Source organism: Mobula birostris, chromosome 10, assembly GCF_030028105.1.
Source record: "Mobula birostris isolate sMobBir1 chromosome 10, sMobBir1.hap1, whole genome shotgun sequence".
Lineage (NCBI taxonomy): Eukaryota > Metazoa > Chordata > Chondrichthyes > Myliobatiformes > Myliobatidae > Mobula > Mobula birostris.
Genome location: NC_092379.1, coordinates 39969174 through 39982502, shown reverse-complemented (window position 1 = coordinate 39982502; position 13329 = coordinate 39969174). Strand labels below are relative to the sequence as shown.

Here is a 13329-nt window from a genome sequence, read left to right as displayed (position 1 = left end):
GCCTGACATCAGTGGTGGGAAAGATGCTGGAGTCCATTATAAAGGATGAAATAGCGGCACATTTGGATAGCAGTAACAGGATCGGTCCGAGTCAGCATGGATTTACGAAGGGGAAATCATGCTTGACTAATCTTCTGGAATTTTTTGAGGATGCAACTATGAAAATGGACAAGGGAGAGCCAGTGTACCTGGACTTTCAGAAAGCCTTTGATAAGGTCCCACATAGGAGATTAGTGGGCAAAATTAGAGCACATGGTATTGGGGGTAGGGTACTGACGGATAGAAAATTGGTTGGCAGACAGGAAACAAAGAGTAGGGATTAATGGGTCCCTTTCAGAATGGCAGGCGGTGACTAGTGGGGTACTGCAAGGCTCGGTGCTGGGACCACAGCTATTTATAATACATTAATGATTTAGATGAAGGGATTAAAAGTAACATTAGCAAATTTGCAGATGACACAAAGCTGGGTGGCAGTATGAAATGTGCGGAGGATGTTGAGATAATGCAGGATGACTTGGACAGGTTGGGTGAGTGGGCAGATGCAGTTTAATGCGGATAAATGTGAGGTTATCCACTTTGGTGGCAAGAACAGATTACTATTTGAAAGGTGTCAAGTTAGGAAAGGGGAAGTACAATGAGATCTTGGTGTCCTTGTTCATCAGTCACTGAAAGTAAGCATGCAGCTACAGCAGGCAGTGAAGAAAGCTAATGGCCTAACAAGGGGAGTTGAGTTGAGTTGAGTATAGGAGCAAAGAAGTCCTTCTGCAGTTGTACAGGGCCCTGGTGAGACCACACCTGGAGTATCATGTACAGCTTTGGTCTCCAAATTTGAGGAAGGACATTGTTGCTATTGAGGGAGTGTAGTCGAGGTTCACGCGGTTAATTCCCGGGATGGCGGGACTGTCATATGGTGAAAGATTGGAGCGAATGGGCTTGTATACACTGAAATTCAGAAGGATGAGAGGGGATCTGATTGAAACATACAAGATTATTAAGGGATTGGACACGCTAGAGGCAGGAAACATGTTCCCAATGTTGGGGGAGTCCAGAACCAGAGGCCACAATTTGAGAATAAGGGGCAGGCCACGTAGAACGGAATTGAGGATAAACTTTTTCACCCAGAGAGTTGTGGATCTGTGGAGTGCTCTGCCTCAGAAGGCAGTGGAGGCCAATTCTCTGGATGCTTTCAAGAAAGAGCTAGATAGAGCTCTTAATGATAGTGGAGTCAAGGGATATGGGGAGAAGGCAGGAACAGGGTACTGATTGTGAATGATCAGCCATGATCAAAGTGAATGGTGGTGCTGGCTCGAAGGGCTGAATGGCCTACTCCTGCACCTATTGTCTATTGATTGCTCTTGGCAAAGTTATCTACAGAAGTGGTCTGCCACTGCCTTCTTCTGGGCCAGTGTCTTTAAAAGACGGGTGACCCCAGTCATTATCAATACCCTGCAGAGATTGTCTGCCTGGCGTCAGTGGTCACATACCCAGGACTTGCGATCTGCACCGGCAGGCTAGAGGGGGGAAGGGGCACCTTACACCTCCTTTGGTAGAAACGTAACTCCGCCTGCCACCCAGAACTGCTCACAATACTCCAAGTGCGGTCTGACCAGTGCCTTATAAAGCCTCAGCATTACTTCCTTGGTGATATGTTCTAGTCCTCTTGAGCGCAGTCTAGCCCACAGTCCTCACTCCACCTCTGCATGCCTGCTGAATCCACCTCCTTTCCCCTTTGTGCAGCTCTAAGCAGCAGGAGGAACTTCTGACACAAGAAAGTCTGCAGTTGCTGGAAATCCAAAATGCTGGAGGAACTCAGCAGGTCAGGCAGCATCTGTGGAAGGGAATAGACAGTCGACATTTCGGGCTGAGACCATTCATCGGGACTGGAAAGGAAGAGGAAGATGCCTGAATAAGAAGGTGAGGGGAGGAGAAGGAGGATAGCTGGGAGGTGATAGGTGAAGCCAGGTGGGTGGGAAAGGTCAAGGGCAGGAGAGGAAAGAATCTGATAGGAGCGCAGAGTGGACAACAGGAGAAAGGGAAGGAGCAGGGGACACAGAAGGATGTAATAGGCACGTGAGAAGAAAGGAATGGAGGAAGGAATAGTGAAGAATGGGGGAGGGTCGAAATTTGTTTTCCAGAAGGAGGAATCGATATTCATACTGTCACGTTGGAGGCTACCCAGACACAATATAAGGTGTTACTCCTCCACCCTGAGGGTGGACTCACCTTGGCACGAGGAGGCCGTGGACTGACACCTGGGAATGGGAATCAGAATTAAAATCTTTGGCCACCAGAATATCACGCTGGTGGCGGATGGCACAGAAGCGCTCGGCGGCTATGCCTGAGCAGTGGGAAAATGTGGAACTTTAAAATGTGCAGGGAATAGCAGCGATACTTTGGAGGGGAGGTTTTTATAAAAGGATAGGAGAGGCTAACATTAAGATCGAGGATCAATTTTATGCACCAGATAAGTTTGCACGTATTTGGAATTCACTGCATGGTGTTGATCAGGGCATGACAGGCGACAAAATCCAACAATGTACAACAATTATACAGAATAAAGAAAAGAGATTCCGCAGGTGCTGGAAATCCAAAGTAACAGACACAAAATGCTGGAGGAACTCAGCAGGTCAGGCCGTATCTACGGAAAGGAATAAACAGTCGATGTTTCTGGCCAAGACCCTCTATTAAAGAATAAGGAAGTAGACAAAGGTAAGCCAGAGGTTAAAGTTTGGATGTGGAATATAATGTGCATAAATATATAAATACTAATATGGATTTACAAAGTAGACAGCGTATCAAAATGTGGTTTATAGTGTTTACAGTTCAGTGCAGTGACAGGGTAATAGTTAGAGGGGGTTGGGGGTCGGTGGGGGAGTAACTAGGATGGTTGATCAGATGAACTGCCTGAGGGGAAAAAATCTTTTGAGATGGCATGAGGTCTCGTTTTCAGAAACCCAAGGTGATTTCCCGAAGGGAGCTTTTGGAAAAGTGAGTTTGCAGGGTGGGTACAGTCTTCAGTGATTTTCCTGCCCACTTCTTTATTCTGAACGCATACATCGGCTTCCCCTTCTGGGGAAATAGTCCTTCCCCCTTCCCTCTGCTTCTGTTTCCCACTCTGGCCTCTCACCTCTTCTCACCTGCCGGTCACCTTCCCCTGGGCACTCCTCCTCCTTCCCTTTCTCCCACGGTCCACTCTCCTCTCCTATCAGATTCCTTCCTCTCCAACCCTTCAACTTTCCCACCCACCTGGCTTTACCTATCAACTTCTAGCTATCCTCCTTCCCCTCCCTCCCCACACCTTTTTATTCCTTTCCAGTCCTGAAGAAGGGTCTCGGCCCAAAATGGCGACTGTTTGTTCATTTGCGTAAGAGGAGCAGAATTAGGCCATCTGGCCCATCGAAGCTGCTTTGCCATTTGATCACGACTGATCCCTTCCCATCTCAGCCTCAATCTCCTGCCTTCTCCCCATAACCCCTCATGCCCTGACTAATCAAGGATCTATCAACCTCTGCCTTAAATATACCCGATGACTTGGCCTCCACTCCCATCTGTGGCGATGAATTCCACAGATTCACCACCCTCTGGCGAAAGAAATTTCTCGTCATCTCTGTTCTAAATGGGTGCTGCCTGGCCTGCTGAGTTCCCCCAGCACTTTGTGTGTGCAGCTGAATTTGACAGCAGGAATATTCATTAATTATCGTTGCCCAACGTGGCACTCTTCAGTCTTTCAGTCACCTGTACTCCCGCGACCACCAGATCTTAGGCAGCTGTTCCTTCTTTCGCGGCCTCTCTTCCTCCATGTCTTTCTGCCGGCCACAAGCTGCAAGGTTAATCATGCAGAGTGTATCATAAAGAAGATCCTCCTTCACCTCTTGATCAAGATTGGAGTCCATCACAGAGCTCAGGGAATGCTTAACCTGCAACATTAATAATTAAAAATTAATAGTGTTGGCCAAAAAGAACAACAGTCTACAAATCAGTGAATTCAAATGAATCAAGGGCAGTGGAAGTAGGCAAACAAACTGTCTTTGTTCTTACCACATGCTGAAAGGAGGTGGAGGTGGCCATTTTGTGAGACTGTCCTTGCACACCCTCCATTTTGTGAACTCTTCGATTCTAGCTCTGGGATTATCGAATCAGAGCAATTGAATGTGGACGCAAGGAGTTTCAGCTAACGACCGGCTAACCCGGGACCACTCTCAGACAAGCAGCGATTTATAATGTAAAGTGGCAGACTTGCAGAAGAAATCTACAACCTCATTAGGCTCAGTGCCTGGGTCAGCTACCTTAGCTGCTTTGAACCAGGCCAAGTTGAAAAAAACAAAGGCACGGGTCTGGGGGTAAAGACCATTGAACAATGCTGGCTGGAGCCCTGGACCAGAGCCATTAAGAAGGTGACCCAGGTAGGGTGCCACTTCTCAGCCCAGTTTTGCATCCTATCAATGTCCTGCTGTAACCTCTGACAGCCCTCCACACTATCCACAACACCTCCAACCTTTGTGTCATCAGCAGATTTACTAACCCATCCCTCCACTTCCTCATCCAGGTCAATTGGTGGCCACCGGGAGGTCCCGTTTTTCTCTGGTGGATGGACTGTAGGTGCTCGTTGAAGCGGTTTCCCAAACTGGGCCGGGTCTCTCCGATATACAGGAAGCCACACCAGGAGCACCGGATACAACAGATGACCCCAACAGACTCACAGGTGAAATGTCGCCTCACCTGGAAGGACCGTTTGGCCCCGAATGGTAGTGAGGGAGGAGATCCAAGTGCAGGTGTGGCACTTCTCCTGGTGGCCACCAATTTTAATTCTACTTCCTATTCCCATTCCAACATGTCAGTCCATGGCCACCTCTACTGCCGCAATGAGGCCACACTCAGGTTGGAGGAACAACTCCTTATTCCGTCTGGGTGTGTCTGTGTGTGTGTGTGTGTGTGTGTGTGTGTGTGTGTGTGTGTGTGTGTGTGTGTGTGTGTGTGTTGCTTTGGATTGCCAGCCTCTGCAGATTTTCTCTTGTTTTTAATCACCCTCTGGTGTCTTCCTCTCTGGAACCATTTTAATGTGGATTTAACTATGGACAAATGCCAGGTCTTTGTCTATGGGAACTATCATAAACGACTATGGTCTTCCACCCATCTACAGATGCATATCTTCCATTGTGTCATAGTCTAAGAGCACTAAAAGACAGAAGTAGGCCATTTGGCCCATCTAGTCCATGCCAAAATATTATTCTGCCAATTCCTATCAATCTGCACCTGTACCATAGACCTCGATACTCCTGCCATCCACATACTTATCTAAACTTTTCTTAAATGTCGCATCTGCCACTTCCGCTGGCACACTCTCACCACTCTCTGAGTGAAGAAGATCCCTTTCATGTTCCCCTTAAACATTTCACCTTTCTCAATTAACCCATGACCTCTAGTTCTAGTCTCACCCATCCTCAGCAGCAAAAGCATGCTTCCATTTACTCTATGTTCCTCATGGTTTCGTAGACCTTTATCAAATCTTCCTTGATTCCCTGTGCTCTAGAGAATAACTCTCCCTGTAACTCAGGCCCTCGAGACCCAGCAACATCCTTGTGAATATTCTCTGCTATCTTTCAAATCATTGATATCTTTCCTGTAGTTAGGTGACCAGAATACTCCAAAGTAGGCCTCACCAATATCTTCAAGAGCTTCAATCTAACAACTCAGCTTCTGTACTCAACAATTTGATTAATGAAGACCAATGTGCCAAAATCTCTCTTTATGAACCCATCTATCTGTTTCCACAGGGAGCAGATTTTGGGATAACGGTCTAACTTTTTTGGTTTAACTTTTTTTTTACCTTAAGGCTGTGATTGTCAAACTGCTTCTGCACTGTGTTCTGCTCTTCTACTCAAAGTCAAGTTCAAAGTAAATTTATTATCAAAGTACATATGACCATTGGCATATGTTGATTCACTAAGATTCACTTACTTGAGGACATTCACAGTATTTAAAAGGAATCAAACAAAACATCCAGAATAAATAAATAAACAAACAATAAATATCAAGAATATGAGATGATGAGTCCTTCAAAGTGAGTCCATAGGCTGTGGGAGCAGTTCAATGCTGTGGTGAGTAAAGTTAAGCGAAGATATCCCCTTTGGTTCAAGACCCTGTACCTTCTTCCTGATGGTTGAGTGGGGTAATAACTGTTCCTGAACACTTCCATTGAATTGTTGCTGCTAAGTTAACAAATTTCATGACACATACCGGTGATAATAAACCTGATTCTAATTCTGATCATATATGCCAATCTGCAACTGTGCCACAAGTTCATCGACCTTATTCTGTACTCTGCACACATCCAAATATAACACCTTTTCGATAACAATAATAGTGGAAAAGTGGAAAAAAACACAATAATAATGGGAAAAAACAGTAAATATAAATACATTAGATAGCTTATATGCGTAGCTTGATTGTATGTCCATAAAGTGACGCTGGGCACAGGAGTTTCTGTACATAAGGTGACTCTGACAAGAAATGATAAAGTAGTGGTGGTTGCGGGTCTGTGGAGGGGTGGGTTAGTGGATGGGGGTGTTGATCAGCCTCAGTACTTGGGGACATACTGACTGCCCATTACAGCGCTGGTGTTTAGGACAACAGTGAAGGTCCTCCATCTCTGGTGGTGTTCAGAGATTCCTTGATCATGCCCGTAGCTTCCGCTCGGTTTTCACTACTGTCGGACATGTAAGTCCCAGGTGGAGACTCAGGAACACCGCCACACTCAGATGTAGGAGGATTCTTCATTGCAGTTTGCGTAACAGTTTTGTTTTAGTGGTCAGTGCTGGTAGTGCTGAGTTGAGCCCTCGAATCTGGAGGACCGGTACACCGCTCTCAGTCTGGCCTCTACCCTTTGACCTGTTTGTCATGGGTGACCCTATCCAGAGCCAAAGCCTAAAGCCCCGGCTCCAGCGTGCAGACCTCTCCGGGTCATTGAGGCGCGCAAGCCTCCAAACCCTACAACACGGTTGTGGTCCTCTTGGAGGACTGCTAGGGGAAAGTAACAGTTTTTGAGTCTGGTGGTCCTGGTGTGGATGCTACAGAGCCTCCTCCCTGATGGGAGTGGGGACAAACAGTGAGCAGGGTTGGTGCGATCCTTCATGATATTACTGGCCATCCCATCATGATGTTACATTTGCATGTTTTATGCGGTCACCTAAATTACCTGCTTAATCTTTATGTATCCCAGAGGCGCGCGTACCTTCATCAGCCAGGGTTTCAAGGTGTGGTCCAGCAGGATGTCAAAGCCGAGGAGCTGAAAGCAAGCACTCCCAGACACGTGATTTGGGAAGCAGGTGAAGTAGGTGTTCCTCAGGGCCGGATACACAGACAGAATGGTTTTGATGATCACGTCTTCAATACTGCTCCACAGCACCTCCAGGTCATAGGCATTGCTCTCCATGTACTGGTTAAAGAAAGACAGCTTTCTGCAAGAAACAACATTTTACACAGCCGTCAGTTCTAATCTATCGCAGGCCACCGTTCATCCATCGGATGGCATTGCCGAGTGACTTCGCTGATCAAGTACTCTGCCCCACCATTTGTGTTATTGTGTGACAGGTCAATAGCACTGCAAGCCACAAGATAGACTGCGTATCCATTGAAGGAAATATCAGCTCTCTTGATTATTTCCCCCCGTTTTTGACAGGATTTATTGGAAGCGATTTCTTGCCGATTCATAGTTGCCTTTGAAAAGGTTGACTGCACCCTGAACCCATGATATTCCATCTTGTGAAGTTGTCTGGTGGTTTACATTCACAGTCAGAAAGCACTACAGTAAACAAACAGGCCCTTTGGCCCATCTAGTCCATGCTGAATCATTAATCTGTCTGGTCCCATTGACCGGCACCCAGTCTGTAGCCCTACCATCCATGTACAAATGTATCTTAAATGTTGAAATCGCACCTCCATCTATCTCTTCTGCTGGCAGCTTGCTCCATACTCTCACTACCCTCCGAGTGAAGAAGTTTCCCTTCATGTTCCCCTTAAACTTCTCACCTTTCACCCTTAACCCACGAGCTCTAGTTCTAGTCTCACCCTCCCAAGCTCCGTGTAACAAGCCTGACGTAATGAATCAGTGTTTCTAGAGTCATTGTCATAGAAAAGTACAGCACAGGAACAGGCCCTTTGGCCCATCTAGTCCATGCCAAAACCTGCTAAACTGTCCACACCCATTGACCTGCACCAGGATCATAGTCCTCCATCCTATCCAAACTTCGCTGAAACGTTGAAACCGAGCACGCATGCAGCACTTGTGTTGCCAGCTCATTCCACACTGGTCACCACCATCTGAGTGAAGACGTTTCTCCTCATGTTTCCCTTAAACTTTTCACCTTTCACCCTAACCCATGATCCCTGGTTGTGGTCACACTCAACCTCAGTGGAAAAAGCCTGCTTGCATTTACCCTATCTCTACCCCTCATAATCTTGAATATTTCTGTCAAATCTCCTCTCAACCTTCTACATTCTGAGGAAGAAAGTCCTAACCTATTCAATCTTTCCTTATAACTCAGGTCCTCCAGACCCAGCTACATTTTTGTAAATTTTTCCTCTACTCTTTCAACCTTATTTACTATACATCTTTCCTGTAGGTTGGTGACCAGAACTGCATACGATACTCCAAATTAGGCCTCACCAGTGTCTTATACAGCTTCAACATAACATCCCATCTCTTGTACTCAATACATTGATTTATGAAAGCCGATGTGACAACAGCTTTCTTTCTACCTGTGACACTACTTTCAACGAATTTTGGATCTCTATTCCCAGATCCTTTTGTTCTACCGCACTCCTCAGTGCCCTACCATTCACTGTGTAAGACCTTCCCTGGCTGGTCCTACCTAAATGTAACACCTCGCACTTGTCTGCATTGATTTCCAGCTGCCATTTTTCCAGCTGATCCAGATCCCTCTGCAAGCCATGACCGCCTTCCTCACTGTCCACTATATCCTCAAACGTGGTGTCATCTGCAAATTTACTGATCCAGTTAACTACATTATCATCCAGAACACTGATAGAGATGACAAACAACAATGGGCCCAGCACTGGTCCCTGCAGCACACCACTGGTCACAGGCCTCCAGTCAGAGAGGCAAACCTCTACTACCCCTCTCTGGCTTCTCCCACAAAGCCAATGTCTAATCCAATTTACAACCTATGCTGAATGCCGAGCGACTGAACCCTCTTGACCAACCTCACATACGGGACCTTGTCAAATGCCTTGCTAAAGTCCATGTAGACAACATCCACTGCTTTGCCTTCATCCGCTTTCCTGGTAGCTTGCTTAAAAAAACTCTCCAGGATTGGTTAGACATGACTTACCATGCACAAAGCCATGCTGACTATCCTGAATCAGTCCCATGTCTATCCAAATACTCATATATCCAGGAAGAGGTGCAGTCGACGTTTCAGTCCGAGACCTTTCGAAGGGTCTCAGCCTGAAACATCGACTGCACCTCTTCCTAGAGATGCTGCCTGGCCTGCTGCGTTCACCAGCAACTTTGATGTGTGTTACTTGAATTTCCAGCATCTGCAGAATTCCTGTTGTTTACTCATATACCCAGTCCCTCAGAATACTTTCCAATAACTATCCCACTACTGATGTCAGATGGAGCAGTCTGTAATTTCCTGGTTTATGTTTAGAACCTTTCTTGTCACTAAGAATTATTTAAATATCTCTGCTAGGGCCCCTGCAGTTTCTGCACTAGCCTCCCCCAGGGTCTGAGGGAACAACTTGTCAGGCCCTGGGGATTTACCCACCCTGATTTTCCTCAGGACAGCAAGCACCTCCTTCTCTGTAATCTGCATAGGGTCCATGAACTTACGGCCCATTGCAAGCAATGGTAAGGCCACAGCAGTGTTGTAGGCCTCAAATATGAAGAGGAAATGGGAGATTTCCCTCACTAAAGAGCTTTTTAGCAACAGCTCAATAGTTGCCATGTCTTACAGACCTTTATTCCAGATTTATCCGATCACTTATGTAAATTTGTCTGCCTTCATGGGATTTAGCTCACATTTCTTTTTTCTAGATCCATGGTTCTTGCTGGACACGAAATACCAGATTGGGACGATCCCAACTAGCCGGACATCCTAACAGATATTCCAATCCAGGTACATTCACTGTGGCAAGGGACGTATAATTGACTCCTGCTCATTATTGTCATTATTTATTGATCATATATTTAGTTTGATCATTAATAATGACTCCTGTCTGCAGATTTGAATGAGAAAGTGTTTAGCATCGTCTTTCCACTCACTTTTATCTGTTATTTCAGTCACGGTCCAGTCAGTTGATTCATCATTTCTGTTCATTTCCTTTTCCCCGTGTTTTACCTGGCTCCTTGACTAAGGCACCTGATTCTCATCCGAACTGGAAACATAATAACTCCGGCTTACATCTACTTGGGACTGGACCGTCACCTCAGCCAGTGCCGCAAAGCACGTTCTGGGCCGCTGAGAATACTGGACTCTAAGTTGCTTCGGTGCCTGGGGTTGCTTTGGGAATTCTGTCGTCTCGTGTCCAGCTGAGTATTGCCGGCCGTTTGCCGCTATTTCGAGTCAAGATACGAACGGACTGTCGATGTTTGGTTTTGTAGTTTCGTGTCCTGCTGAGTATTCCTGGCCGTTTGCTGCTACTCCGAATCAAGATACAAATTGTCTGTCGTTGTCTGGTTTTGTTGTTCTGTGTCCGAGTCCGGGCTCCGTGTCCGAGTCTGGGCTCCATGTCCCAGTCTGAGTCTGGGCTCTGCATCCGAGTCCGTGTCCGAGTCTGGGCTCCGTGTCCGAGTCCGAGTCCAGGCTCTGTGTCCAAGCTCCATAACCAAGCTCTGGGTCTGGGCTACTCCGGTTTGTTGTTCATGTAAGCATCTAATCCTCACTCTCCGACCTTCCTCGCAACTATTAATAAACACACTTCTGTTAATTCTACCTCCGTGTCGGTGTTCTGCACTTGGGTCCGCTTCCAGTCGTCCATTGCAACAATTTCAGCTTCACTCCATTCCTTAAGGTTGTTATAGCCATGGGGTGGTAATGGGGACGAGCTCCCGCTGCCTATTAAATGCTCCCAATGGCGAGTGCCTCAATATTGCCTCTGACAACCAAGTCACAGCTCCTGGCCTTCACGTGTGGCTTAGCTACTAAGCCCGGATATGGAGAGCAAGCTGTTGCCCATGTAGCAAGCTCCCCATCTCCACGCAGTTGATGAACCCAAAGGAACGGCAGAGAGCAACACAGCCTGGTACCAGCAGCATCGCAGGAGTTGCCAGTCAGTGTTGAACTCAACGTGGGACTGCCGCAGATGTTTTCCCTCAGGGTTTACTCCTGAAGCCTTCCCTATGAGTGGGTGTAGTCGCAGGGCAATGGGAGGTTTGAGATCAGAGTTTTCCTTCTCCTAGATGAGGGGCCAGCCATGGTTGATGAGTCCCATCTGCCTGAAGCGACTGGATTTAAGATGCCATTAACCCACCTTTGCCCCTTCTCCTGTCAGTAGAAATGATTCTGCCCAGCTTAGTGGCTAAGCCACATGTGAAGGCCAGGAGCTAGACTTGGTTGTCAGAAGTTACTGGAGGGCATGGTACAGGATTCTAGGACAAGAGGGCATGACTTCAGGATTGAAGGACGTCCATTTAGAACTGAGATGCAGAGAAATTACTTTAGTCAGAGGGTGGTAAATCTGTGGAATTTGTTGCCATGAGTGGCTGTGGGGGCCAAGTCATTGAGTTCATTTAAGGCAGAGATAGATAGGTTCTTGATTAGCCAGAGTATAGGGTGAAAGCAGGGGAGTGGGGATGACTGAAAGAATTGGATCAGCCCATGATTAAATGGCAGAGCAGACTCAATGGGCCAAATGGCCCACTTCTGCCCCTATATCTGACGGTCTTATAGCATGCCATTGGGAGCATTCCACCAGTTATGACAACCTGAAGTAGTGGCAACAGAGTTAAGGGCTTCACTAAGCTGCTGCTGTGTGCTCCCCTTCCTTCTACAATGTGCCTGCTCACTAAGGTTGTTGCGTGAATGAAGCCAGCAAAGAAAATTACTGGTAGATACAAAGCAGCTTTTTTATTCGACAAAGCAAGGTAGAGAAGGCATTTTATGGAGACACTTCTGGTCGAAAGGTCTGGCCGGCCTGATGTGGGGCTCGATATTTTATGTGCCAAACGGCAAAGGGCAACTCCATACTTACAACGCATGGACAATGCTTTCTTCGAAACTACATTCGACCTTCACACCTCCTGATTCACAGCCACACCACACACATCCAAATGAATTTTAATCATCATTGTCAGCTGGGATTCATGGCTTTTAGGAACCCATTGTTCAGAGCTGGCCACATGTTCGGACTTGGTCACGTGTTGGCATGTGGTTAAAGCGTCCCTCTAGTGATCTGAAAGTCGTTAGTTCGAGCCTTGGCCGAGGCAGCGTGTTGTGTCCTTGAGCAAGGTACTTAACCACACACTGCTCTGCGTTAACACCAGTGCCAAGCTGTATGGGTCCCAATGCCCTTCCCTTGGACAACATCGGTGGCGTGGAGAGGGGAGACATGCAGCATGGGCAACTGCTGGTCTTCCATACAACCTTGCCCAGGCCTGCGCCCTGGAAAGCTTCCAAGGTGTAAACTTCCAAGGGGAACCTTCCATGGTCTTATAAGACTAACGGATGCCTACATATAAAGTTCAGATCTGCACTCCAAATAAAATCCACAACACACATTCAGATATGAAGACTGGTAGCCAAATTCAATTGCTAAATGTCTATGTCCTAACCCCAAAAATCACTCCAACGCTGACCTTCTATAATGTGCCTGCTTGTGGTGAAGGGTGCACCCTGCTGCATATGGTCTCACCTTTTACTGCCTTTCTTTTCATCTGGGACAACGTTCATCATACGCTTGTTGATGGCGTAATTGGTGAGGTGCTTGCGGACGTCATCCTGTGAGAGGCAGAAGATAAAGATGTTGGTTTCTCAGTCAGGGACATTGCCCTCAGTTATCGTGTCACACTAACGCCACCCCAACCAGAAGCTGCTCAAATGCTATTTTCCTCATTCCTCTCGGCTTCACTTTTCCTGCGGTGATGAAGAGCAGTCGGCAGGTGGCAAGAAGGTGAAACTGAACGATGCCTTGCATCTTAAAGCAGTTTTTGCAGCCCCAAAACATCGCCAAGTCAAAGGATCGCTCATCTGAAGCGCAGTGCATAAGGATGGGTGCTGTCAGTCAGAGCAAGGATGCGAGGTTGAGGCTTTAAAACTCAGACCGAACTTTGGAGTATTGTGAGCAGTTCTGAGCCCCTTATCTAAGAAT

General features: G+C 46.9%; 1 protein-coding gene across 1 annotated transcript in view; it reads right to left on the bottom strand.

Moving 5' to 3' along the window:
- Positions 1-13329, bottom strand: part of LOC140203611 (uncharacterized) — an 86008-nt gene that overhangs the window by 19040 nt on the left and 53639 nt on the right. Inside the window, exons 5-7 of the mRNA XM_072269659.1 lie at positions 12874-12959; positions 7196-7457; positions 3736-3917 (exon numbers count right to left, since the gene is read on the bottom strand). Of these exons, the coding sequence (XP_072125760.1) occupies positions 3736-3917; positions 7196-7457; positions 12874-12959 (530 nt within the window). The remainder of the gene's footprint in view (positions 1-3735; positions 3918-7195; positions 7458-12873; positions 12960-13329) is intronic.